The 27,569-nt window shown below is 52.0% G+C and overlaps 1 protein-coding gene across 3 annotated transcripts; it reads right to left on the bottom strand.

Annotated features, from left to right (window-relative positions):
• Positions 1–2,265: 2,265 nt before the first annotated feature.
• On the bottom strand, positions 2,266–27,154 carry RASSF2 (Ras association domain family member 2). 3 transcript variants are annotated; one of them, XM_071579225.1, is made up of 12 exons: positions 27,093–27,154; positions 26,491–26,657; positions 21,676–21,766; positions 18,748–18,823; positions 17,087–17,238; positions 12,766–12,854; positions 9,773–9,915; positions 9,587–9,688; positions 5,624–5,675; positions 4,844–4,965; positions 3,597–3,694; positions 2,266–3,448 (listed from the first exon to the last, which is right to left on the bottom strand). In XM_071579225.1, the coding sequence occupies exons 3-12, from the start codon at positions 21,732–21,734 to the stop codon at positions 3,379–3,381; spliced, it is 963 nt and encodes a 320-aa protein (XP_071435326.1). In that variant the 5' UTR covers positions 21,735–21,766; positions 26,491–26,657; positions 27,093–27,154; the 3' UTR covers positions 2,266–3,378. The 3 variants fall into 3 exon arrangements, with proteins under 3 accessions (XP_071435326.1, XP_071435328.1, XP_071435327.1); XM_071579227.1 differs by lacking the exon at positions 9,587–9,688; XM_071579226.1 differs by lacking the exon at positions 26,491–26,657 and having other exon boundaries at positions 27,093–27,137.
• Positions 27,155–27,569: the final 415 nt, after the last annotated feature.

Below are 27,569 nucleotides of genomic sequence, written 5' to 3' on the forward strand. Positions count from 1 at the left end.
TGCCCCTGCCCATGGCGGGGGTTGGACGGGATGCTCTTTAAGCCCCCTCCCAACCCAACCCCTTCAATGTGTTATTGCACATATTTACCTTATTCCACACATTCAACCAGTGGGCAGGGTGGGCACCCAAACACTCCCACCTTCCCCACCGAATTCCCACCTTCCTTTTCCCACCCCTGGAAGCTCCGGAGCCTCCCGGTGGGCTCCATCCCCTGACCCCGGTGGGATCCATCCCCCGACCCTGGTGGGCTCCATCCCTCGGCCCCGGTGCGCTCCATCCCCTGACCCTGGTGGGCTCCATCCCTTAACCCCGGTGGGCTCCATCCCCCGGCCCCGGTGGGCTCCATCCTCTGACCCCGGTGTGATCCATCCCCTGACCCTGGTGTGATCCATCACTTGACCCCGGTGGGATCCATTCCCTGACCCCGGTGGGCTCCATCCCCCGACCCCGGTGGGCTTCATCCCCCGATCCCGGTGGGCTCCATCCCCCGGCCCCACTGAGCGCTCAGCCCATTGTGCCGAAGCTGCTGAGCCATCGCGGCCCCGGCCCGGCCCCAAAGCGCCCAGAGCGGCGCTGACAAAAGGCTTTTGAGCCGGCAGAGCCCCCCTGGCCGCGGCTTCCCTGCGTCAGCGATTCCCTGCCCCGCTGGAAGGTGCCAGCCCTCACCTCCCCCCGGACCCGCCGCCCCAAACATGAAAATGGGGTTTGATTAATCTAAGTTGCCTCCTTTCCCTGCCCCGCTCCTCCTCCAGGTAACGGGGCTGTTTCAAGGAGAGCCCGGAGGAGTGTCCCCGTTCCAGCATCGCTGCTGGAAACACCACAAAATCGGGCAGCAAACCCTCCAAAATTCACACACAAGGATTTTCCCCCTTCCTATTCCCCCTCCTCTTTATTTCCCCGACATATCCAAACTTAGGGATCACCAAGCGGGGAAAATCCCAGCGCTGGAGCCTCCCCAGGCTCCTCCTCCCCATCCCAACCTCCCGCTCAGGTGTGGGATGACAACTTTGATTTCTCCCTTTGCTCCCTCCCCAATTCCTTCCCTTTTTACCCCAAAGGTGCTGCCCTTACCCTCGCCCCCGTGCGGTGCCGCTGGTGGCTCTTCCCTCTGTGCCCGCCGGGCGCGGCTCCCACTGGATTTTCCCGGCGGATAAACGGAGCCAACGTCACTGGGCAGGGATAATTGGGCTTCAATGGGCTGGAAAACACCGGCCCGGCGGCCGCGGAAGGCAGCAAAGCGTGGCTGGGAGAACCCGGGCCGTGCAGGAGCCCGAAAATATTCCGTGTTTCGGGAGTTTTACCTCCTGGAAGAGAAATCTCCAGAGGGTGGAGCTCACCGATCACAGGGCAGGGGATAAATTGCCTGTGAGTGGTGGATAAACCCTAAAACAGCCCAATATTCCCCCAAAAATGTAGCTATGAGTCTCCAATTCTGCAGGGCAGGGACATTTCTCCTTGGGAAACTTCTCCACTGGGTTTTAGGCAGGTTTTGGTGCCACGGAGTTCATTCCCACAGCACTTCTATCCACAGAATAGGACAAGGGGGCACGATGGGCTCAAGCTCTGCCAGGGGAAATTGAAGTTGGAGAGCAGAAAGAAATTCTTTGCAGAGAGAGTGCTCAGGGATTGGAATGGGCTGCCCAGAGAGGGGATGGATTCCCCATCCCTGGAGGGTTTGAACCTGAGCTTGGCCGTGGCACTGAGTGCCATGATCTGGTAAAGGGACTGGAGTTGGACCAAGGGTTGGATTTGATGATCTCAGAGGTCTCTTCCAACCCAACTGAGAAGAGCAACGAGGCTGGAGAAGGGACTGGAGCACAAGTGCTGTGGGGAGAGGCTGAGGGAGCTGGGGGGGTTCAGCCTGGAGAAGAGGAGGCTCAGAGGTGACCTCAGCACTGTCTGGAACTGCCTGAAGGGAAGTTGTGGCCAGGTGGGGGTTGGTCTCTTCTCCCAGGCACTCAGCAATAGGACAAGGGGGCACGATGGGCTCAAGCTCTGCCAGGGGAAATTGAAGTTGGGGAGCAGAAAGAAATTCTTTGCAGAGAGAGTGCTCAGGGATTGGAATGGGCTGCCCAGAGAGGGGGTGGATTCCCCATCCCTGGAGGGTTTGAAACTGAGCTTGGCCGTGGCACTGAGTGCCATGATCTGGTAAAGGGACTGGAGTTGGACCAAGGGTTGGACTTGGTGATCTCAGAGGGCTTTTCCAACCCAATCCATTCTCTGATTCTGTGATTTTGGCCAAATCAGGCTCCAAATCCAGGGGGTTTATTCTGTATTAAGTTGCTACATATTTTATTTTCTTGTTAATCCACTCAGCAATGCCACAATCATCCTTCAATTGCATCAAAAGCTCCTCTCGCTGTACAACACTTTCCCAAACACGTGTTAAAGGTGGAAAAGGTACCATTAAAATTTAAGGAAAAAAACCAAACAATTACAAAGATACCTTGCAAAAACTCAAAGGGAGGGAGAAGGTCAGAGTTTTAGTTCACATCGAGGTATAAAATTGATATTGCTGGTTTAGCCTGGGGGGAAAGAGGTTTTTTTCCAGGTGTGATGGTGGTGATGGAGCCAGTCTGGTCCTGGTTGCACCAGGATGATGTGCTGGCCCCTCTGGGAGATGGATTTGGAAAATAAAATCCTCTTTATTTCTGCTTTCCCTCCCTTCCCATCCAGCACCCTGGAGATGCTCCATGCCCTCAACTATCCCTGCGAGTGCTATTTGGCATTTACAGATACCAGAGAGGTTTGACATGGTGGGTTGCTTCAAAATCCCTAAAATTAGTGCAAATTAGAAAGGGGGAGGGAGGGGGTTACACCACCAGGTGCAGGTTTAGGGAACGCTCCGGGAAAATGGGATTCACTGTCGTGCTGTAAATCCACCAGGACAGGGTTAATCCCCCCCAAATCTCATCCTCCCCTTTGGATTTACAGCAACTTCCCGTCCCCTGCGAATTATTGCGATAGAAATGTGCTTTTCTTCAGGAAAAAAAGACCAAAAAGAGGAATTATTTGTGCTCTCTTGCCACTGAGCAGAGGGTCCTCTGTGTGGGCATTCCCCAGCCGAGCCCCAAATTCCTGCTCTGGAACACTTGGAGCCCTCACTGTGCTCATCAAGGATTTCCTCTTTTTTTTTTTTGTCTTTTTCCCCCTGTTTTTCCCTGTGTTCTCCAGGGATTTGAGGTTTTGGCTGCAGCTGCCACCAGCCAGAGCCCTGCTGGGAGAAGCCACGTGTGCCAAGGAGGAAGGCACAGCAGGATGGGGGGCTGGCCCGGGGCTGGGGCGATCCACATGGACACCGGGAATGCTCTGGGAATGACGGGGATCTGGGGGTTGGTGCAGTCCATGCCACAGGGACGTGGCTCTGCTGGAGGGTCTCACATCGCGGTGGGACCTTCCGAGATCTCCTCCAGCCTCTGCTTGATCATCACCCGCAGGATGCTGTACCTGGAGGGCACAGGAAACAGGAATTCTCAGCACCAAACTGGCCAAGAAACCCCCGGAGTGGCTGAAACCTCTGTGGCTTTGCACTCTTTAGGGATGCAGAGCTGCACAAAGGGGGTTTGGGGATCAAACCAGATCCCCCTCAACGCACTTTTGCATCAGCTTCTTCACTTCCCGGTCCTCCTCCTCCTCCAGCTTCTGGATGAAGCTCCTCAGGATGGGCATCTCAAACTTGATGTACTGAGCGACCTGGGCGGAAGGGAAATGGCAAAGGAGGGGATGAGGAGGGGGATGGACCGACCCAGCGAGGCCGAAGGCAGTGCCCTCCCCCTGCATTTTAGTCAAGGATCCCCCGATTTCTGCAGCAATCCTAAAAAACGGGATGTTCCCTCTGCACACTGTGGACATCAGCCTGTGCAAATGAGTGCCAGGCAAGGGAAAGAACTTCCAATTAGTGATTTCTTTATTTATTTTATTTCATTTATTTGATTTCACCCACAGGCTGCCAGGCTTGGCAGCGCCCTGAGCATCCCCAGCGTCTCAGAGAGCTCATTAAGGCCGAATATCGCCCAAAAGTGCCTCGTCCCAGATCGATTTTCTCAGCAGGTGCCACCAGCAGATGGCACGGGGGAGCTTTCCCGGCTGGAAAAACATCAGCGGCTCCAAAGGCTGCGCTGAAATCGCCCGTCCGTGGTGGGATCTGGGATGGCACAACAGGCTCTGGGCCGGACTTGGAGCTCAGAACAAGGTTTTTGCCATAAAATGGGGAGTTTTCAGAGGGAGATGCAAAGCAATTCCTGCAGCCCCAGCACAGGGAGACATCCATCCAGTGGGAAGGGATCATTCCCTGGGAGGGTGGGGAGGGGCTGGAATGGAATTCCCAGAGAATTCCAGGGCTGCCCCAGCCCTGGGAGTGTCCGAGGTCAGGTTGGAGCCCCCTGGGACAGTGGGAAGTGTCCCTGCCCAGGGCAGGGGTGGCACTGGGTGACCTTCAAGGACCCTCCATCCCACCCCATTCCAGGGCTCCTGCCCATCCCTGGCAGCTCCAGCTCCATCCCACCAGCAGCTCTGGGGGTCTCAGCCCCTCCTCAGCTCCAGCCCAGAGGCAGCTGAAAGACTTGGGGTTCAACTGGCACTGGGATGGATTTCAACTGGCAGGGAGTGGGGTGAGGTGGGATATTGGGAAGGGGCTGGGATGGAATTCCCAGAGAAGCTGTGGCTGCCCCATCCCTGGGAGTGTCCAAGGCCATGCTGGAGTGACCTGGGACAGTGGGAGTTGTCCCTGCCCAGGGCAGGGGGTGAAATGAGACCTTCAATGTCCCCCCAGCCCAACCCATTCCAGGGCTCTGTGCCCACTCCATGCCCACCCGAGCAGAGCCCCCCTGGCCCGGCACTCACGTCGTAGGTCACCTCCTCCACCTGGTCCTTCTCCATCAGGAACACCTTGGCCACCTGCTCGCAGGGGCCCTGCAGCACCCGCGCCAGCAGCGGGAAGTCACTGCCCCGCAGCCTCTGCTTCTCTGCGGGACAGAACGGGCGTGGGGGCACTGCCCGGGGTGGGGGCACTGCCCGGGGTGGGGGGCATTGCCCGGGGTGGGGGGGCACTGCCCGGGGTGGGGGGCACTCCCTGGGGGGGGGGCACTGCCCGGGGTGGGGGGCACTCCCTGGGGTGGGAGCACTCCCTGGGGTGGGGGGCACTCCCTCGGGTGGGGGGGGCACTGCCCGGGGTGGGGGGCACTGCCCGGGGCGGGGGGCACTGCCCGGGGCGGGGGGCACTGCATGGAGTGGGGGGGCACTGCCCGGGGTGGGGGGTACTCCCTGGAGTGGGGGCACTGCCCGGGGTGGGGGGCACTGCCCGGGGCGGGGGGCACTGACCAGTGTAGGGGGCAATACCCGGCCCGGGGGGGCAATACCCAGCCCAGGGGGGGGCAATACCCGGCCCGGGGGGGGGGAGCAATACCCGGCCCGGGGGGGGGGAGCAATACCCGGCCCGGGGGGGGGAGCAATACCCGGCCCGGGGGGGGGGAGCAATACCCGGCCCGGGGGGGGGGGGGGGGCAATATCCGGCTCAGGGGGGGCATTACCTGGCATGGGGGGGCAATACCCAGCCCAGGGGGTGCAATACCCGGCCCAGGGGGGGCAATACCCAGCCCAGGGGGGGGCAATACCCACACTCACCCCCGCTGGTGTGCACGATGTACAGAGCGAACTCCTCCGCCGAGTTCTCGATCTGGGGACACACAAAGCACAGGAAATCCAGGATTGATCTCGGCATGGCCAAGGAATTATAAAACTATCCCGTTATTTTGCTGCACAGTTCGATTTTATAGAATATATACAATACATATATTTAATGTGTATATGTGCTATATATATATTTATAAACATATATCTTAATAAATTTTAATATACAAACTCATTACCAATATTAATAAATTAATAAGAATAAATTATCAATATATTAAATATATACTTCATATATATAGTTATACAGAAGTATAAAATATACCAAAATATTTATACAATAATACAATAAATTAATTATAATCTTAAATAAATTAATGCAATATTTTAATGTGGTGTTCTGCATAATTGCGTATTTAATAGATATTTATAAATATATATACTCATAGATATGTATAAAGTTATTATAATTAATATAGTGACATGTAATAGATTCATATTATGTATGACATCTAATATATGTGATTGTAATGGTTTGCCCCATGGCTCCCTCAGCACCCATTGTATCTAAGGAAGTTACAAGGATTCCACACGTGTCTTCAGGTAGCAGAGGGGGAGTGGTTTTGTTGTGGCTGCCCTGCTTGGCTGAGGAGCTGGAGGGAGGTGGTGGAAGTCTGGTCCCTCCGGTCCCTGGTGTTTCTCCTGTCCTGGGTGAGATTGTTTCATTCTTGTTCCCCTTCCTTGAGGTTTTTAGTTGTGTTTGTTTTGATTCATTCAGTTTCTTTGGGTTGGGTTGGTGTTTTCCCTATTTTCCGGCTAATCAATCCCCTTTTCTCCCTTCCCCTCTCCCCTGGGGGGTGGGATCCTGTGTATTGTGTGTACAGTGTGGTTTGTGAATGTTAGTAAATATAATTTATTCTTCTTATTCAGTTCAGTTTCTTTAGAGTGCGTTTCTTTTCAGTTTTTTTTCCTTTCCTCTGCTGGGAAGGTTCTGGGAGGGGGAAGGGGGCCAGTCCAGGGTTGGCAACACCTAAGCCAAACCTGGTCACTATTGTGAAACCCCTGAGAGGGGATAGTGACCCCAGTGTGGGGATAGTGACCCCTGAGAAGGGGATGGGATGATCCCAGTGTGTGCCTCAAGGACATTTAACCTTGAGAAAAAAAGGTAACTTGCATTTTGAGTTCTGTGTTGCAGGACATGAACCATCAGATGAAGGAGACCTGAGCTGAACTGGTGTTGGTGTCCAATGATGAACTGGTTTTTTTCCTGCCTAAAGTACCTGCCTCATCCTAATGGACTATTGCCTACAATATGGAGGGGTGGAAGACAGCCCTGGAAAGAACAAGGACTGTTTAAGGGCGGGAATAGCTAGATCTGAGTGACGTAATATGGCACGGAATAAGGGGTGGAATATGTTATGGGTTTAGGCAGGTGGGCCTAAACTTGGGTTTTAAAGTTCAGCTAGGCCTAGGATTGTCAGCTGATTTAAGCTGGGCTGAGCCAGCTCACAGCTGACTTCTTCCAGCCAATAATCTTGTATTCCATACCATCCTACATCATCTCAAAGGGGGTAAAACCCAGTGTGTGGGAGTGGCTTGGGCAGTTCCACCATGGCTGCACTAAGAGGAGAGTGGGACATCCAGCAGCTCCTCTGCTGTGCCGGGCCCTGCTCCTGTTCCTCTGCTTGCAATTTGTTGCATTCAGGGAAGTAGAAATATTTTGTTGTTATACTTTCTCTTTCTTGCTGAGTGTCTTTTGGAGTGCTTATGAATTTAGAGTAATGGGCTTTGCATTAATTGGGGAGTGGGAAGTTATTCTTGTTATACATAACTTGTGTGTGTGTGTGTTATATTGTAGCATCCTCTGAATTTTCTCTTTTCTGTATAAATACATGGAGTGAGTTTCAGCACAGACCTGGCTTTGGAAGTTTTTTTTCCCTCTCTCCCTCTTCTCATCCCTTGGCTGGTTGTGGGAGGGAGGAACACTTTTCTGTCCTGGACAGTTGGTGTTTTGCCAGCTCAGCCCAGGACAATGATATATAATAAATTACATCTATCATGTACAATGTATCATATACAATAGATGTTACATAATAATGTGTATAGTGTATTATTAATATAATTAATTATTTTAAACTATAACTGTATTTCTCAATATAGTTATTAATAAATATGTATTAATCTATAAATACATTTTAAAATATTATAATTAATAGTAGAATTATATATATGTTATGTATTATATATAGGTATAATATATGCAATATATGATCTATATATTATTCATATAATATATAATAATATATAATGTATATAATATATAACAATAATATACAATAATATATATAATTATATATATAATTATATATTTTGTATAATAATAATATATATGATAATATACAATATATATAATTATATATATAATTATATATATTGTATATAATAAAGTATATAATAATATATAATAATATATATTATTATATATAATTATATATATTGTATATAATAATATATATAATAATATATAATAATATATAATAATATATATTATTACATATAATTATATATATTGTATATAATAATATATAATAATATATAATAATATATAATAATAATACATTATATTAATATATAACACCTTATATATATAATATATACAACACCTTATATATTATATGTGATACAGAATATTGGATATAATTAATAAAAATATATGATATACAATATATAATATGCAATAAAATGAACAAAATTAAAACATTTGAAAACATTAAACTTACTTATAAATATATATTCATATATAGGAAAATATATTTAAGATCATTCTCATTAATATGTGTTAAATATTACGTATGGCATATAATGTATATTATATAAGATCTACCCAATCTGTATATCTATATATAGTCTAAATAGTCTCTAGATAGTCTCTATATAATCTGTATAATCTATATATCTATATATAGTCTATATCATCTATATAGTATCTATATATAATCTTTATATCTCTATATAATCTCGATATTTTATATATTATCTATATAGTATCTATATATAATCTATCTAATCTATCTATATATAGTCTATATAATGTCTATATTATTTCTATATAATCTGTATATCTCTATATAATGTCTATATTATTTCTATATAATCTGTATATCTCTATATAATCTCGATATTTTATATATTATCTCTATAGTATCTCTATATATAATCTATATAATCTCTCTCTATATAGTCTATATAATCCCTATATTATCTATATATAATCTGTATATCTCTCTATAATGTCTATATTATTTCTATATAATCTGTATGTCTCCCTATAATCTCTATATTTTATATATAATCTATATATAATCTATCTAATCTATCTATCTATATAATCTATATAATCTGTATATTATTTCTATATAATCTGTATATCTCTATATAATCTCTGTATTATATATTATCTCTGTAGTATCTCTATATATAATCTATATATCTATACATAGTCTACATAATCTCTATATTGTCTATATATAATCTGTAAATCTCTATATAAACTCGATATTTTATATATTATCTATGTAATATCGCTATATAATCTATCTATATATATAGTCTATATAATCTCTATATAGTCTATATAATCTCTATATTATCTATATATAATCTGTATATCCCTATATAATGTCTATATTATTTCTATATAATCTGTATATCTACACAATCTCTATATTTTATATATTATCTCTATGTAATCTATATATAATCTGTATATCATCTCTACATAATCTATATAAAATATATATATCTCTATAACAGAAATAACACATTTATCACATTCCACACACCCCATACAACACATTAAATAATTCCCACAACAACAGCCCCTTAAACCCGCATATTTCCTTATCAAACATTCAATCCCAACCACATCAAAGCCCCTTTTTCTCTCCCCAGGCCCACCTTGAACTTGTTGAGCAGCAGCCGCAGCACCTGCGGGGTGCTCATCGTGCTGTTCACGCGCACGTTGGTGACGGAGCCGAAGGCGGGGGTGAACACGGAGGTCTGCGGGGCACAATTCCCGGTGAGTCCCGCCCGGGGCATTCCCGGGATAACCCGGACCATTCCCGGCGCCGCGGCCGCGCTCACCTTGTGGTTGTAGAAGTGGCCGTTGATGGAGAAGCGATGCCGGCGGAGCCGCCGCTGTTCGCCCGCACTGCGCGCAGTGCCGCGGGGCCGCACGCCCACATCGCTGCGGGTGCGCACCAGCTGCGGGGCGTCCTCCCGGGGGGCTGCGGGGATCCGGGAGAGGGGTCAGAACCTCCGCATCCCACCCCACACCGGCCCGGGGCATCCTCCCGGGGGGCTGGGGGGATCCGGGACAGGGGTCAGAACCTCCGCATCCCACCCGCACAGCCCGGGGCATCCTCCCCGGGGGCTGCGGGGATCCGGGACAGGGGTCAGAACCTCCGCATCCCACCCGCACAGCCCGGGGCATCCTCCCCGGGGGCTGCGGGGATCCGGGACAGGGGTCAGAACCTCCGCATCCCACCCCACACCGGCCCGGGGCATCCCCCGGGGGGCTGCGGGGATCCGGGACAGGGGTCAGAACCTCCGCATCCCACCCCACACCGGCCCGGGGCATCCTCCGGGGGGCTGCGGGGATCCGGGACAGGAGTCAGAACCCCCCACATCCCGCCTCGCCCTGCCCGTCCCGCTCCAGGGCGGCTCCAGAGGGCTGGGAATACTCCGGGAGAGGGGTCAGAACCCACCGGCTCCCGCCCCGCCCCACCCGCACAGCCCGGGGCGGCTCCGGGGGTCTGTGCCCACAGGAGCGGGATGGCTGATCCCGGAGGGCACCTCGGGGGGCTGTGCCAGGCGGGAGCGCGATGGGTGATCCCGGGGGGCACCACCCACTGAGCACAGTCTGCGGGTCCGAAACCTTCCTGATGCTGGGAGTGCCCCTCTGGATGCAGAAATCCCCATCCCAGGAATCCACCCTACAAACTTCCCAGCACACATTTAACCCTCCAGTTTAAACCACAGTGACCAGACTATTCTCCTCCAAATCCTAAAGGAGCTGATTGATTCAGAATGTTCCTGATTCTCTCCATGGATGCAGAAATCCCCATCCTAGGAACCAGCCCTACAAACTTCCCAGGAACCAGCCCCACAAACTTCCCAGGAACCAGCCCTACAAACTTCCCAGGAACCAGCCCCACAAACTTCCCAGGAACCAGCCCCACAAACTTCCCAGGAACCAGCCCCACAAACTTCCCAGCACACATTTAACTCCCCAGTTTAAACCACAGTGACCAGACTATTCTCCTCCAGCTCCTGAAGGAGCTGATTGATTCCTGACTCTGCTTCTTCTCATGGATGCAGAATCCCCATCCCAGGAATCCAGCCCCACAAACTTCCCAGAACTCATTTAACTCCCCAGTTTAAACTACAGTCACCAGTTTATTCTCCCTCACCTCCTGAATAAAGGTGATTGATTCCAGAATGTTCCTGATTCTCCCCATGGATGCAGAATCCCCATCCCAGGAATCCAGCCCTACAAACTTCCCAGGAATCCAGCCCTATAAACTTCCCAGGAATCCAGCCCTACAAACTTCCCAGGAATCCAGCCCTCCAAACTTCCCAGGAATCCAGCCCTATAAACTTCCCAGGAATCCAGCCCTATAAACTTCCCAGGAATCCAGCCCTACAAACTTCCCAGGAATCCAGCCCTACAAACTTCCCAGGAATCCAGCCCTATAAACTTCCCAGGAATCCAGCCCTATAAACTTCCCAGGAATCCAGCCCTACAAACTTCCCAGGAATCCAGCCCTCCAAACTTCCCAGCACACATTTAACCCCCCAGTTTAAACCACAGCCACGAGTTTATTCTCCCCCAGCTCCTTCAGGAGGTGATTGATTCCGAATTCCCTGCCTGAGCCGCGCTGCTCCCTGGCTATAACCCCTTTTCCCGGGAGCTGGAACATCTTCCCCGGCTTTTCCATACTTTAACTTTCCCTTTCCTCCCTCCCTTTAATGAGAACAGGCAAACGAGGGCAGCGGCTCCGACCCCTGCGGGAGCCCTGGCCCGGAGCCAGATTGTTCCAAAGCGGCTCTTCATCCCTAATGACCCTCCCTGGCTCCAGCCTTGGGTGTTTTCATTCCAAGCATGTCTGCAGCGAGGACAAATCCCCGGGACACGCCGCTCCAGGGGCGCTGAGCGCTCCGAGGAGCCAGGAATGCACATCGGGGCTGAGTTTCGCTGGATTTTAGGGGGAAATGTAATAAAAGGCTTTTTTCTTATGCGCTGGCAGAGGATTGAGGTGATGAGGCTGTTGGGGTGAGGTGGGGTGGGCACCTCCCAGGAAAGCTTTTCCTAAGACAGGCAAAGTGTCGTGAGTGGGAAGATCAAAAAGAAACAGGGAAAAAGCTGGAGGAGCAGGGATGGGATTTCATGGATCGAGGGCTCAGCTGGAATGTGGATGAGCATCCCAAAGGCGAAAGGATGAGCTGGTCCTTCCCTGCCCCCCGCCAGAAATGACCCCCCAAATCATCAAAACTGAACGAGGAAAACGCCTCCAGCAGGTTTTTCCCGGTGGAATTCCCGGTGGGACAGCTCGTGCCTGTCCCCCTCTGTCCCTGCTCCGAACAAGGGGTTAACGAGGCTCTGGCCGAGCTCTTCCTGCTCCACGGAGGAAAATCCGGAGGGGACAAACACTCCCCATGGAAACGGCGCTTCCCATTCTGCTCCCCGAAAAGCGCAGCCTCCGGGAAGGGGAAGCGCCGACATCCTTTTCCCGGCGATCCCACGAGACCCTTCGCTCCATCCCCCTGTTCTTCCCAAGCTCTTCTCCCTCACATCCCACCGCGCCCCTTCCCTGAGCAAAAATCCCTGGGAATCAGGGAATTCCGTAGGTTGGAAAAGACCTTGGAGATCATCGGGTTTGGGGCCGTTCAGGCAAAGATTAAACCAAACAAATAAAAGTACTTTGGAAGCGCCTTCCAAGAACCTGGAGCAGGATGGGAAGGAGAGTCTGGAGTTCCAAACGAGTCTGGTTTGTGTTCCCTCAGATTAAACTGGAATATGGAGAAGCTCCTCCCAACCCCCGGCACAAATCCCAGCGGATCCAAGCCCGGCTCACCTGCGGCATTCCCGGGAGCCTCCGAGCTGGGAGCGGCCTCTGCAGGAGTCACCTGGATGTCCGGGAGGGTGCTGGGCTTGAGCACGGACCTGCGGGTGGGCAGAGTGAGGGGGTGCCCTGCCAGCCGGTGGCTCTGCGGGAATGATAATCCAGGGAATCTCCCTCCCACCCTGAGCCCCGCCCGCTCCTGCCTGGGAAGCTCCCTGTTCTCCCCGGGGGTTCAGCAGGGAACGAGCCCTGCAGGGTCTCAGCACAGAAATCCTGAATCCCACCCTGCCCTGCTCCCAAAAAACCCTTGGAGGGGTTATCCCGTCCAGGCTCTTCCCAGGAAAGGGGTGCTGAGGAGCCAAGAAGCTTTTCCCTGGCTCTGGCACACGACCTGCACAGGGAAAGCTGAACCAGACCCTTTTTATCCCTCGGGAGACAGGAAAAAATCAGGAAAAAGCAGGGAAGAGCCTCCCATAGACTCAGCAAATCCTGGGATGCAGCTGCAGCCCTGAATCCCTCGGGAATATTGGGATGGGAGCAGTATGGAAATAGGTGGGAGGGAGAACCAGGTGGGGCCGGGGGAGTTCCTGCAGGATAATTATCCCTTGGGAAACAGGAAAAAGCAGGGAAAAGGAGGCAGAGCCCTCCATAGACTCAGCAAATCCCAGGATGCAGCTGCAGCCCCGGATCCCTCGGGAATACCGGGATGGGAGCAGCATCCAGCATGGAAATGGGTGGGAGTGAGGACCAGGTGGGGCTGGGGGGGCTCCTGCGGGAAAAGGGGAATTTGAAGGGGGGGCTTTGCAAGGGGGGGCTGCAAGAGGAGGGGGTGGAAAGGAGGGTCTTGGAAAAGGGGGGAGGGTTAAAAAGGGGGAGGTTTGCAAGAAGGGGGGGGGGGCAAAAAGGAGGGGTCATCAAAACGGGGGGTCCTGGCAAAAAAAAAGGGGGAGGTTTGCAAGAAGGGGGGGCAAAAAGGAGGGGTCATCAAAACGGGGGGTCCTGGCAAAAAAAAAGGGGGGTCTTTGCAGCAGGGGCAGTTTTGCAAAGGTTGGGGCTCTAAAGGGGGGGTTGTTTGGTTTTGAAACTAAAGGAGGGTCTCAGCAAAGCAGGGGGGGCTTTGGAAAAAAGGGTGTTGCAAAAAGGGGGGTTTGAAGAAGGGGAGTTTTCCAAAGGGGGGGGGTGTGAAAAAAGGGGGTGCAGAAAGAGGAGATTTGCAAAATGGGGGGTTAAAAAAGGAGGAAGTTGAAAAATGAGGGGGCTGTTTCTTTTTGGAACTAAAGGGAGGTCTGAGCACAGGAGGGGGTGGTTAAAAAAAGGGGGGGGTATAAAAGAAGGGGGTGCAAAGGGGGGCTCTGGGGAAGACAAAGGGGGTCTTTGCCAAAAGGGGGGTGCGAGGAGGGAGGTCTTTAAAAAGGGGGGGGGGTCTTTGGAAAAAGGGGGTGTTGCAGAAGGTGGGAATTTGCAAAAAAGAGTCATTTGTGAAATGCAGGGTCGCAAAAAGGAGGGAGTAAAAAGGGGGGTGTAAAAAGGGGGGTCTTTGAGAAAAGGGGGGTGTAAAAAGGGGGGTGTAAAAATGGGGGTCTTTGAGAAAAGGGGGGTGTAAAAAGGGGGGTGTAAAAAGGGGGGTCTGAGAAAAGGGGGGGGTAAAAAGGGGGGTGTAAAATGGGGGGTCTTTGAGAAAAGGGGGGTGTAAAAAGGGAGGTGTAAAAAGGGGGGTGTAAAAAGGGGGGTGTAAAAGGGGGGTGTAAAAAGGGGGATCTTTGAAAAAAGGGGGGTGTAAAATGGGGGTCTTTGAGAAAAGGGGGGTGTAAAAAGGGAGGTCTGAGAAAAGGGGGGAGTAAAAAGGAGGGTGTAAAAAGGGGGGTCTTTGAGAAAAGGAGGGTGTAAAAAGGGGGGTGTAAAAGGGGGGTCTTTGAGAAAAGGAGGGTGTAAAAAGGGGGGTGTAAAAGGGGGGTCTTTGAGAAAAGGGGGGTGTAAAATGGGGGGTGTAAAAAGGGAGGTCTGAGAAAAGGGGGGAGTAAAAAGGGAGGTCTTTGAGAAAAGGGGGTGTAAAAAGAGGGGTCTTTGAGACAAGGGGGGTGTAAAATGGGGGTCTTTGAGAAAAGGGGGGTGTAAAAAGGAGGGTGTAAAAAGGGGGGTCTTTGAGAAAAGGGGCTGTAAAAAGGGGGGTGTAAAAGGGGGGTCTTTGAGAAAAGGGGGGTGTAAAATGGGGGTCTTTGAGAAAAGGGGGGTGTAAAAAGGGGGGTCTTTGAAAAAGGGGAGTGTAAAAAGGGGGGTCCTTGAGAAAAGGGGGATGTACAATGGGGGTCTGAGAAAAGGGGGGAGTAAAAAGGAGGGTGTAAAAAGGGGGGTCTTTGAGACAAGGGGGTGTAAAAAGGGGGGTCTTTGAGACAAGGGGGGTGTAAAATGGGGGTCTTTGAGACAAGGGGGGTCTTTGCACAGGGGGAGTCTGCAAAAGGGGGGGAGTTTTTACAAGAGGGGAGGTAACAAAAGGGGAGTTTTAGAAAAGGAGAGTTCTACAAAAAGGAGGGATTACAAAAGAGGGAGGGGGTGCCAAAGAGGGGGGTCTTTGCCAAAGGGGGGGGTGTAAAAAAAATTGGGGGTCTTTGCAAGGGGGAGGCTTTTCAAAGCAAACCCTCCTTTGTCTCAGTCTCTGCTCCGAGCGGGTGTTGCCCCTCGGACAGAACTGGGCACAGGCTGAAGCAGCAACCCCCGAACCCCTGCTGGGCTGGGGGTGTCTGGGGGTGTTTGGGGGTGTTCTGGGGTGTTTGGGGCTGTTTGGGGGTGTCTGGGGAGTATTTTGGGGCTGTTTGAGGGTGTTTGAGGGTGTCTGGGGAGTATTTTGGGGCTGTTTGGGGGTGTTTGGGGGGTGTCTTGGGGTGTTTGGGGCTGTTTGGTGGGTGTTCCTGGGGGTGTTTGGGGGTGTTTTTGGGCTGTTTAGCGGCTGTTTGGGGCTGTTTGGGGCTGTTTGGGCTGTTTCAGGGTGTTTGGGGTGTTTGGGGGCTGTTTGGGGGCTGTTTAGGGGCTGTTTGGGGCTGTTTGGGCTGTTTTGAGGTGTTTGGGGAGTACTTTGGGGCTGTTTGGGGAGTGTTCCTGGGGGTGTTTGGGGCTGTTTAGCGGCTGTTTAGCGACTGTTTGGGGCTGTTTTGGGCTGTTTTGGGGTGTTTGGGGGGTGTTTCTGGGGTGTTTGGGGGCTGTTTGGGGCTGTTTGGGGCTGTTTGGGCTGTTTCAGGGTGTTTGGGGAGTATTTTGGGGCTGTTTGGGGGGGTGTTCCTGGGGGTGTTTGGGGGTGTTTTGGGGTGTTTGGGGGGTGTTTCTGGGGGTTTTGGGGGCTGTTTGGGGCTGTTTGGGGGCTGTTTGAGCTGTTTCAGGGTGTTTGGGGAGTACTTTGGGGCTGTTTGGGGTGTTTGGGGCTGTTTGGGGGCTGTTTAGGGGCTGTTTGGGGTGTTTCAGGGTGTTTGGGGAGTACTTTGGGGCTGTTTGGGGCTGTTTGGGGCTGTTTGGGGCTGTTGGGGCTGTTTGGGGGCTGTTTGGGGCTGTTTGGGCTGTTTCAGGGTGTTTAGGGTGTATTTTGGGGCTGTTTGGGGGGTGTTCCTGGGGCTGTTTGGGGGGTGTTCCTGGGGCTGTTTGGGGGTGTTTTGGGGTGTTTGGGGGGTGTTTCTGGGGGTTTTGGGGGCTGTTTGGGGCTGTTTGGGGGCTGTTTGGGCTGTTTCAGGGTGTTTGGGGAGTATTTGGGGGCTGTTTGGGGCTGTTTGGGGGCTGTTTGGGGTGTTTCAGGTGTTTGGGGAGTACTTTGGGGCTGTTTGGGCTGTTTGGGGCTGTTTGGGGCTGTTTGGGCTGTTTCAGGGTGTTTGGGGAGTATTTTGGGGCTGTTTGGGCTGTTTGGGGCTGTTTGGGGTGTTTCAGGTGTTTGGGGAGTACTTTGGGGCTGTTTGGGGGCTGTTTGGGGGCTGTTTGGGGCTGTTTGGGGCTGTTTGGGCTGTTTCAGGGTGTTTGGGGAGTATTTTGGGGCTGTTTGGGGCTGTTTGGGGCTGTTGGGGCTGTTTGGGGGCTGTTTGGGGCTGTTTGGGGTGTTTCAGGGTGTTTGGGGAGTACTTTGGGGCTGTTTGGGGGCTGTTTGGGGCTGTTTGGGGCTGTTTCAGGGTGTTTGGGGAGTATTTTGGGGCTGTTTTGGGTGTTTGGGGCTGTTTAGGGGCTGTTTGGGGCTGTTTCAGGGTGTTTGGGGAGTATTTTGGGGCTGTTTGGGGTGTTTGGGGCTGTTTGGGCTTTGGGGGTGTCTGGGGGTGGTTTTGGGGGTATTTGGGGCTGTCTGGGGGTGCCCCCCCCTGCTCACCCGTGGGCCCCCAGGTTGCAGCCCGAGTGCCAGGAGGAGGAGGAGGGTGGTGGGCGGATGCGCTGATGGTCGTCCTGCATCTGCAGGCGGATGGGGCGGCGCAGCCCCCACGAGATGTTCAGCAGCCCCTCCACGATGAGCTCCCCTTCCTCCTGCAGCCCAAACACACCCAGGGGCCGTGAAAACCAGCCAGGGATTCCTTATCCATTCCACAAATCCAGGCTCTCCAGTTTAGAGCATCCAAGGCCAGGCTGGAGCCCCCTGGGACAGGGGGAGGTGTCCCTGCCCGTGGCTGGGGTGGGACTGGGTGGGCTTTAAGGTCCCTCCCAATTCTGTGACTTAAGGGCATTGTTTGGACCTCCCAAGCCTGGTCAGTCTGATCCCTGTGCCTGGGAAGGCCACAGAGCAGATCCTGCTGGAAACCCTCCTAAGTCACATGGAAAACAAGGATTGGTGACAGCCAGTGTGGCTTTCTGGGACAAGCCATGCCTGGAGAAGCCGGTGGCCTTCCAGGATGGGGTTAGGAGGAACTGACAGGATCTGCCTCAACTTGGGCAAAGCATCTGACATGGAATCGTGACATGGAATCATGGCATGGTTTGGGCTGGAAGGGACCTGGAAAACCAGGCAGGGAATTCCTTATCCATTCCACAAATCCAGTCTCTCCATCTCAGAGAGAAGTTCAAGGCCTGTTTGGAAAGCCTTGGAGCAACCTGGGGTGGTGGGAGGTGTCCCTGCCTGTGGCAGGGGTGGCACTGGGTGGGCTCAGAGGTCATCCCATCCCATCCCATCCCATCCCATCCCATCCCATCCCATCCCATCCCATCCCATCCCATCCCATCCCATCCCATCCCATCCCATCATTCCAGGATTCCCATCCCATCCCATCATTCCAGGATTCCCATCCCATCCCATCCCATCCCATCCCATCCCATCCCATCCCATCCCATCATTCCAGGATTCCCATCCCCTCCCCTCCCATCCCACCCCACCCCATCCTATCCCATCCCACCCCACCCCATCCTATCCCATCCCACCCCATCCCATCCCATCCCACCCCACCCCACCCCACCCCATCCTATCCCACCCCACCCCACCCCACCCCATCCTATCCCATCCCACCCCACCCCATCCCATCCCATCCCACCCCACCCCATCCCATCCCACCCCACCCCACCCCATCCCATCCCACCCCATCCCACCCCATCCCATCCCATCCCACCCCACCCCACCCCACCCCACCCCATCCCATCCCATCCCATCCCACCCCATCCCATCCCACCCCACCCCACCCCACCCCACCCCATCCCACCCCATCCCATCCCATCCCATCCCATCCCATCCCATCCCACCCCACCCCACCCCATCCCATCCCACCCCATCCCATCCCACCCCACCCCATCCCATCCCACCCTATCCCATCCCATCCCACCCCACCCCATCCCACCCCATCCCACCCCATCCCACCCCATCCCATCCCATCCCACTCCATCCCATCCCACCCCACCCCACCCCATCCCATCCCATCCCATCCCATCCCATCCCATCATTCCAGGATTCCCACCCCACCCCACCCCATCCCATCCCATCCCATCTCACCCCACCCCACCCCATCCCATCCCATCCCACCCCACCCCATCCCACCCCAGGGCCGTTCTCACCTCCCGGTGCCGCAGTTGCAGGTTCTGCCCCTCGTAGTAGATGTTGTAGGTCTTCAGGTGCAGGAGCAGCTCATTCCTGGGGAAAAAAAATGGGAAAGATGCAGAGAGAGGTTTGGAGGGAGAGGAGGAGATGCTGCAGGAACCACTGGCTGTCCCTGAGCTGCCTGGGGGGGATTTTGGGATCTGGGACACACAGGAATTGCTGCCCTGGCTGAGGAACCTCCTGCGCTGCTGCAGGACCCAAAACCGGCTGAATTTGAGGCAAATTTGGGTCTTTTGCCACCTCTGGAACTCCCTTGGAGGGATTTGCTGTGGGCTCGGGCGGGGCTCCCTGTCCCACTGATCCCAAGGAGAAGGAACATCCCTCAGATCCTGGAGCAGTTGGTCATGAGGGTGGAAAACAAACCATCTGCAGCCCCAAGGGCTGGATCATGTGGAGTCACAAGTTGTGTCGGGCTCCGGAGCCTCCAGCTCAGTCAGAGCCTGGGCCTTGGTCTGGGGGCAAAACAGCAAAAAAAATCAAAATAAGGGCAAAAAGAGAGGGGAAAAAACAGTTTAAAAGGGGAAAATAAAGATAAAAATAAAAATTTCAGATTATAAATAAAACTAAAGCAGACCAGGCTGGCTCAGCCCAGGAGGAATCCCAGGGCAGGGAAGCCCCTGGATGGATTCCCAAGGCTGGGCTGGCTGAGAGGGGTGAGGATGTTCAGCACCACCAAACAGGCACAAATCCCGGGAATTTGGGGCCACCCGAAGGGAAAAAGGAGGGGAAATCTCACAGGAAGGGAAAAAGGAGGGGAAACATCACAGGAAGGGAAAAAGGAGGGGAAATATCACAGGTTTGCTTTGTGTCCTCCAAGGTCTTCCCTGAAACTTGGGAACCTTTTTGCTCCTTCACCAAAGAATGAAAGAACAATTAGGAATCCGGATTTTTTCAGCAAAAACTGCTTTTTTTGTGGAATTTTCCAGAGCATTTGGCCACACCCTGAAGGAAAAATTCAAAATCTCATCAAAAATCCCCTTTTTTTTTTTTTTAAGGAAATCACCATTTCTTGCCCCAGAATGGCTTTTTCTTTCCAGATCCAACTGAATCAAGTTAAAATCCAGGGGCACTCCCATCCTTCCAGCTCGGAGGAATATTTTATATATTATATTATATTATATTATATTATATTATATTATATTATATTATATTACATTATATTATATTATATTATATTACATTATATTATATTACATTATATTATATTATATTATATTATATTATATTATATTATATTTTAAATATGTTATATATTATATATCATGGATCATATGTTATATATTATATATCATATATCATATATTATACACTATACATTATATATTCCAGGTCTTGGATAATATATTATATATTGCTGTATAACATTATATATATAACATTATATATTGTTATACAATATGTATTTCAGATTATATATAGAATATTACATTAAATATAATGTCTAAATATAACACACAATATAATAAATCTATAAAATATTGTTTTATGTGATATGTATTATAATACTATGCAATATGGGGCAATATAATATATGCATTCATCATATAGAAAATAAAATTAATAATTGATATGTAATAGAATATATAACTAATAATATGCTATAATATAATATATTATGGTATAAAATAATATGACATAGCAAAAAACACACTGTAATTTAGCATAATATAATATAATAAAATGCAATGTAATATACTATACTATAATATTATATTATGTATTATGATAGGCTATAATAAAATGCAACATTATATTATATTAATTATATTATATTAATTATATTTTGTTAATTAGATTAGATTAGACTAGATTAGATTTATTAGGTTATATTATATTATATTATATTATATTATTATATTATATTATATTATTATATTATATTATATTATATTATATTATATTATATTATATTATATTATATTATATTTTGTTACATTACATTATATTACATTGCATTATATTACATGACATTACATTATATTATATTATATTATTTTATTATATTATATTATATTACGTTATATTATATTACATTATATTATGTTACATTATATTATATTACATTATATTATGTTACATTATGTTACAATATATAATATAATATAAAATAATACAATGTGATACAATGAGATATTATATTATATTTTGTTAAGTTATTTTACATTACATTATAATTATATTACATTTTATTACATGACATTATATTATATTACGTTATATTATATTATATCATATTATATTATATTACATTATATTATATATATTCTATTCTATTCTATTCTATTATATCATATCATATTATATTATATTATATTATATTATTATGTTATATTGCATTATATTATATTATATTACATTATATTATATTATATTACGTTATATTAAATTACATTATATTATGTTACAATATATTATATAGTACAAAATAATACAATGTGATACAATGAGATATTACATCATGTTAAGTTATATTACATTACATCATATTATATTATAATTATATTATATTATATTACATGACATTATATATTATATTTCATTATATTACGTTATATTACATTATATTACGTTATATTATATTACATTATATTATATAGTACAAAATAATACAATGTGATACAATGAGATATTACATCATGTTAAGTTATATTACATTACATCATATTATATTATATGACATATATTATATTACATTATATTACGTTATATTGTGTTACATTATATTATATAGTACAAAATAATACAATGTGATACAATGAGCTATGATATGATATATCCACTCATTATATACAGATATAACCCCTATACTGACTATCTAATAAATAAACATCCCCCCTGGAATTCTGCAGCCCCTCCCCATTCCCCAATCCCAGCCCGGCTCTTACTTGGAGATGAATTTGTCCTTCCCACAGGGCACGAGCTGCTCTCCCGCTCCCAAATCCATCGCTCCCTCCTGGCCGCGGGCATCGGGCTGGGCTGGGCAGGGATAACGGACACCACGTGAGCATTCCCGGCGCCCTGAGCCATGGAAAACCGGGATACAACACCCCCCGGGCCGCATTCCCGGCGCCCTGAGCCATGGAAAACAGGGATACAGCACCCCCGGGGCTTCATTCCCGCATCCCTGAGCCATGGAAAACCGGGATACAACACCCCCCGGGCTTCATTCCCGCATCCCTGAGCCATGGAAAACAGGGATACAACACCCCCCGGGCCGCATTCCCGGCGCCCTGAGCCATGGAAAACCGGGATACAACACCCCGGGGCTTCATTCCCGGCGCCCTGAGCCATGGAAAACAGGGATACAACACCCCCCGGGCCGCATTCCCGGAGCCCTGAGCCATGGAAAACAGGGATGGAACACCCTCCGGGCCGCATTCCCGCATCCCTGAGCCATGGGAAACAGGGATACACCACCACCCCCGGCCGCATTCCTGCATCCCTGAGCCATGGAAAACAGGGATACAACACTCCCCGGGCATCGGGCTGAGCTGGGGACGAGCACAGACAGCACTGTGAGCGCATTCCCGCATTCCTGAGCGTGGAAAACCAGGATACAACACCCCCCGGGCCATATTCCCGCATTCCTGACCCACGAAAACCGGGATAGAACAACCCCCCGGGCTGGGGGAGCTCTCGGGAAAGGCTCGGAGGACACGGAAAGGGCTCGGGGGACACGGGAAGGGCTCGGGGGGACACGGGAAAGGCTCGGGGGGGCTCGGGAAAGGCTTCGGGGGACACGGGAAGGGCTCGGGGGACACGGGAAGGGCTCGGGGGACACGGGAAAGGCTCCGAGGGACACGGGAAGGGCTCGGGGGACACGGGAAAGGCTCGGGGAGACTCGGGAAAGGCTCGGGGGGACACGGGAAGGGCTCGGGGGACACGGGAAGGGCTCGGGGGACACGGGAAAGGCTCGGGGGGACACGGGAAAGGCTCGGGGGGACACGGGAAAGGCTCGGGGAGACTCGGGAAAGGCTCGGGGGACACGGGAAAGGTTCGGGGGACACGGGAAGGGCTCGGGGGACACGGGAAAGGCTCCGAGGGACACGGGAAAGGCTCGGGGAGACTCGGGAAAGGCTCGGGGGGACTCGGGAAAGGCTCCGAGGGACTCGGGAAAGGCTCGGGGGGACTCGGGAAAGGCTCGGGGGACTCGGGAAAGGCTCGGGGGACACGGGAAAGGCTCGGGGGACTCGGGAAAGGTTCGGGGGACACGGGAAGGGCTCGGGGGGACTCGGGAAAGGCTCGGGGGACACGGAAAGGGCTCTGGTGGACTCAGGTGTGGGAGGAGTTGGATGGAGAAGGGATGGGGAAGGAGGAGATCAGATAAGGGAGAGGAGCCGGAAAGTCACTGAAAATTTAATCCCGCCGATTGGTTTACTCGGGATTTGCATTTGGAGCGTCCACGGATGTCCCGGTGCCGCCAGACGGGGAACGGGGGGGATATAAACGGGAACTGCTCCTTTCCCCCACTTATTTTACTGTTATTTCATTCTGCAAAGCTCTGGGCACTGATCCAGCCGCTGCCTCCCTGTGCCATCCCAACCCCGGCCGGGGCACCAGGACGGGCTTCCGAGCGCCCAGAGAAGCCGAGCTGGTCCTTCAGCTCCCAATGGTCCCGGCTGGACTTCTGTGCCACAACAGCTCCTGTGCAAAACACTTGGGAAGTTCCCCCCGAGTCCCACCTTGGCTCTGGCTCTGGCTTAGATCTCCAGTGGGATTTTTGGATGTAGTGAATTAGAATTAAAATGGGATTAGGGGTGAAGCCCCTGGAGCTCCAGTGGACTCGGAGCACTGTGGAAAAACAGGCACTGGGAAGAAATGCAACACTGGGGTGGATTTGAATGATGAAAAAGGGTTGTGCTTTTCCTTGGATGTTTGTGCCACCTCTCCTGATGGGCTTCCCTTTTCCCAGGGTCTCTTCCCTCCCTTCCCTTGTCCTGGAAAGGGAAACTGGGGCGGTAAAAAAGCTTTTACTCTGCTAAGCCTCGTTTTCTCCCCCCTCCAACATCCCCATGTGCTTCCTCCCAGTTCCCTGGGAAACAAACCCCTTTTCCTGCAGGAAAAACACCCAATCCCACAACAAATCCAAGACCTTGTGGTAAAACCTGTGCCGGAGGATGAACCGGCCCCTAAACCCAGAGGCAATCCCGGAGTCGGGATAAATCCCAGAGTCGGGATAAATCCCGGAGTCAGGATAAATCCTGGAGTTGGGATAAATCCTAGAGTCAGGATAAATCCTGGAGCTGGGATAAATCCCAGAGTCGGGATAACTCCCGGAGTTGAGATAAATCCCAGAGTCGAGATAAATCCTGGAGTTGGGATAAATCCCAGAATCGGGATAAATCCCAGAGTCGGGATAACTCCAGGAGTCAGGATAAATCCCAGACTCAGGATAAATCCTGGAGTGGGGATAAATCCCAGACTCAGGATAAATCCTGGAGTTGGGATAAATCCCAGGGTCAGGATAAATCCTGGAGCTGGGATAAATCCCAGAGTCGGGATAACTCTCGGAGTTGAGATAAATCCCAGAGTCGGGATAAATCCCGGAGTTGAAATAAATGCCAGATTCGGGATAAATACCGGAGTCAGGATAAATCCTGGAGTCGGGATAAATCCCGGGGTCAGGATAAATCCTGGAGTCGGGATAAATACCGGAGTCAGGATAAATCCTGGAGTCGGGATAAATACCGGAGTCAGGATAAATCCCGGAGTCGGGATAACTCCCAGAGTCAAGATAAATCCCGGAGTCGGGATAGCTCCCAGAGTCAGGATAAATCCTGGAGTTGGGATAACTCCTGGAGTCAGGATAAATCCCGGTGTCGGGATAAATCCCGGCAAACAAACAACTGGCAGCAGCCAAACTATTCCGTGGGACGTTTCAGAGCCCAGGAGAGGCTGCGAAGGCCACGCTGGAGGTGGAGCGGGAGGGGAAGGGCAGGAAGCGGCTCCGGCCCTGGGGGAAAAGCAGAAGAGAAACTCGGACCGAAAAATCGCCCCGAGCAGCGGAAGGGCTGAGGGAGCTCTGGGTTTCCTGAGCAGCCACAGCAGCATCCCGGGAAAACCGGGCAAAATCCGGCCCCAACCCTCCTGCCCGGGCTGGCAGTGCCCCTCCTGCACCCACCCACCCGCCCACAGGGAGCAAACCCGGCAATAATCCCGGTTATCCCTCAGCAGTGACAGTGGATTTTGCAGCCGGATTGGAGGTTTGGGGATCGATGCCCCCCCAGATTTGGGGTGCAGCAGCTGTGGGGGCAGGGAGGGCAGGGACCAGCATCTCACTCGTGGGTGACCCCACCAGCAGATGGCAAAGCTCTGGGGAGGTCCCAGGAGGATTGAAGGACTGTTGGCTCATGCAAAAATGGTGCCAAAAGTACCAAAGTGGCTGAAAAAAACCCCAAGGTGGCTGAAAAAGCCCCTCCCAGAGCAGCACAGCCTGGGTGGGGTGTTGGTACCACACAGACCTTCCCTCCAGAGCATCACATAATGCAAAGGGGGGAAGCCAAAGCCCTGAATCCTTGAGAGGGACACGGGGCTGAACTCCAAACAAAACCAGGGCTCATTTGGGGATGGAAAGGGAGCTCCAAAACGCAGGTTCATCCTCCCGTGCTGAGGATCCTGTTTCCTGTTTACGCCCCAGCGCTGCCACCTTCGCCTCCGTCATCACATCCCCTTCCGAGCAGCAGCAAAGGGGCAAATTCTTCCTTTTTTGGGTTTGGAGAAGCTCTGGGTGGTGGGTGGAGGGGAACAGAGAGCCAGCCTGGCACCACCCACTGCTGCACCCCCAATATTCCACCGTGGCTTGGGCAAAGGGCTGGAACCCCGTCCCCAGTGAAAGGGCTGGCAAAGTGCAGTTGCCCAATTGCTCGGCCTGGCACCGGCCCCCCCCCCCCGTGCCCCAGTTTGCCCACTCTCAGCTGACGCATTTCCCCCGTGCCCTGCCCGTGCTGAGGCCTCACAAAGTGCTTTGAAACCACCAGCAGATGAAATCAGTGCCCTGTCCCCATGGCACGAGGGGTTGAGCCCTCTGTGCCCTCCAGCACCAACTCCCACTGGCGCCTCCAGGCCTGGTGGACCCCACGGACCTCAGACTTGTTCCCCTCCTTAAAACCCACCTCCCTGAGCCCCTTCCCACACCCCTGCAGCCCCGAGAGCCCCGCGGGGCAGAGCGAGCCTGGCCCTGCTCCGAGCAGGGATGAGCTCTCACTCCTGCCAAGCTCCTGGGGAGATGCACAGCTCAGACACGACAACAAAACAAGGGGGAAAGTAGGAAATACTCCCCCAGCGTTGTGTTTTCAGCATTTCGAGGGATGTTCGTCCCTGCTCCCTCAAAGAACGCAGCATTTCGGGGGGGCTGCAGCCTCGGTGCCCTCCGGCCGCGCACGGCAGCTCTGGCAGCATCCCCGGCCGATCCCGGCGGATTTGGCGCAGCTGAGGCTGCCCCAGGCCGTGCGAGGGATTGTGGGAATATCCCTGTCCCGGGGGACGCCTCGCTACTCCCTCCCCACAAACCCAACCCCCGCCCAGCGCGGCTCCCACCCCACCCAAGGGCGCTGCGGCCCCGCCGCGATGGGCGGCAAAGCATCGGCCCAAGGCGACAATTCCCGCCGGGATGCTGCGCTCGGGATGCGGCGGATCGGGATGGGATGGGGTGGGATGGGATGGGATGGCACACGGAGGGCGGGACGCGGCCGAGCGCTCACCCCGTGCCCGCCGCTGCTCCTCCGTGCCCGCCCGGGCGCGCCGCTCCAGCCGCTACTCCGCGGCCGCGCTGCCTCCCCCGCGTCCTCCCCGCATCGCTACGCGCCGAGGGGCGGCAGCCCCATTGTTTTCCAGCGCCGCTATTGTTCTCCTGCCCGAGCGCTCCGTCCTGCGGGGGAAAGGGGCACGGGGGGCAGCGCTGAGCGCTGGCACGGCCGGCGGTGCCGCTCGGGGACACCGAGGAGACCCATCGCCCGCTCCGCAGCTCGGACCCCCCCCGGCCGCAGCCGTGGCCACCAAAGGCTTGTGCTGGGCTACAGAACCGCAGCGGGGTCGCGGCGGGGGTGCCGAGCGCGGGGTGGGACCCCCGGAGCGGGGATGGGATGCTGAGGGTGCGCTCCGGGTGCCGAGGGGTCAGCCCCGGGTTTTGGGGGCCGGACACCCCCCGGGCCCGCGGCGAGCGCGGCTTCACACCCTTGGCCCCCGGGGCCGCTCCCCAGGGATGGGGATGGGGACAGGGATGGAGGCCGGGATGGGGACAGGGATGGGGGCCGGGACGGGGATGGGGACGGGCATGGCGACGCCCCATCCCGGCCGCACTCACCCGGAGCCGGTGCAGGTCCCGCTCCGCTCGGTGCCCCCGAAGGGCCGCCCCTGGGCGGGGCGGGGCGGGGCGCGGCGGGCGGGGCGCGGGGATGGCAGCGAGGGGACACCCCCGCCCCTGGCACCGGGGACATCCCGGATCCCGAGGGACAGCCCGACCCGGGAGCCCCCCCGGGGGCCAGGACTGGGGAGCCCAAAGGATGTCCCACCCCACAGGCTGCCAGGACCGGAATCCCAAAGGATGCTCCGTCTCCCGTCCCTGATCCCGGCTCTGGATCCAGGGACCGGGACCAGGATCCCAAAGGATGCCCCATCCCTGCTGCCAGGACCAGGATCCCAGAGAATTCTCGATCCTCGTACAAAGACCAGGATCCCAGAGGATGCTCCATCCCCACTGCCAGGAGCAGGATTCCAAATGAATCCCCATCCCACGCATCCAGGCTGGAAATGCTCTTGTAATCAGCTCCAGCTCTAGGCA

The sequence above is a fragment of the Pithys albifrons genome, chromosome 29 (genome assembly GCF_047495875.1).
Source record: "Pithys albifrons albifrons isolate INPA30051 chromosome 29, PitAlb_v1, whole genome shotgun sequence".
NCBI lineage: Eukaryota > Metazoa > Chordata > Aves > Passeriformes > Thamnophilidae > Pithys > Pithys albifrons.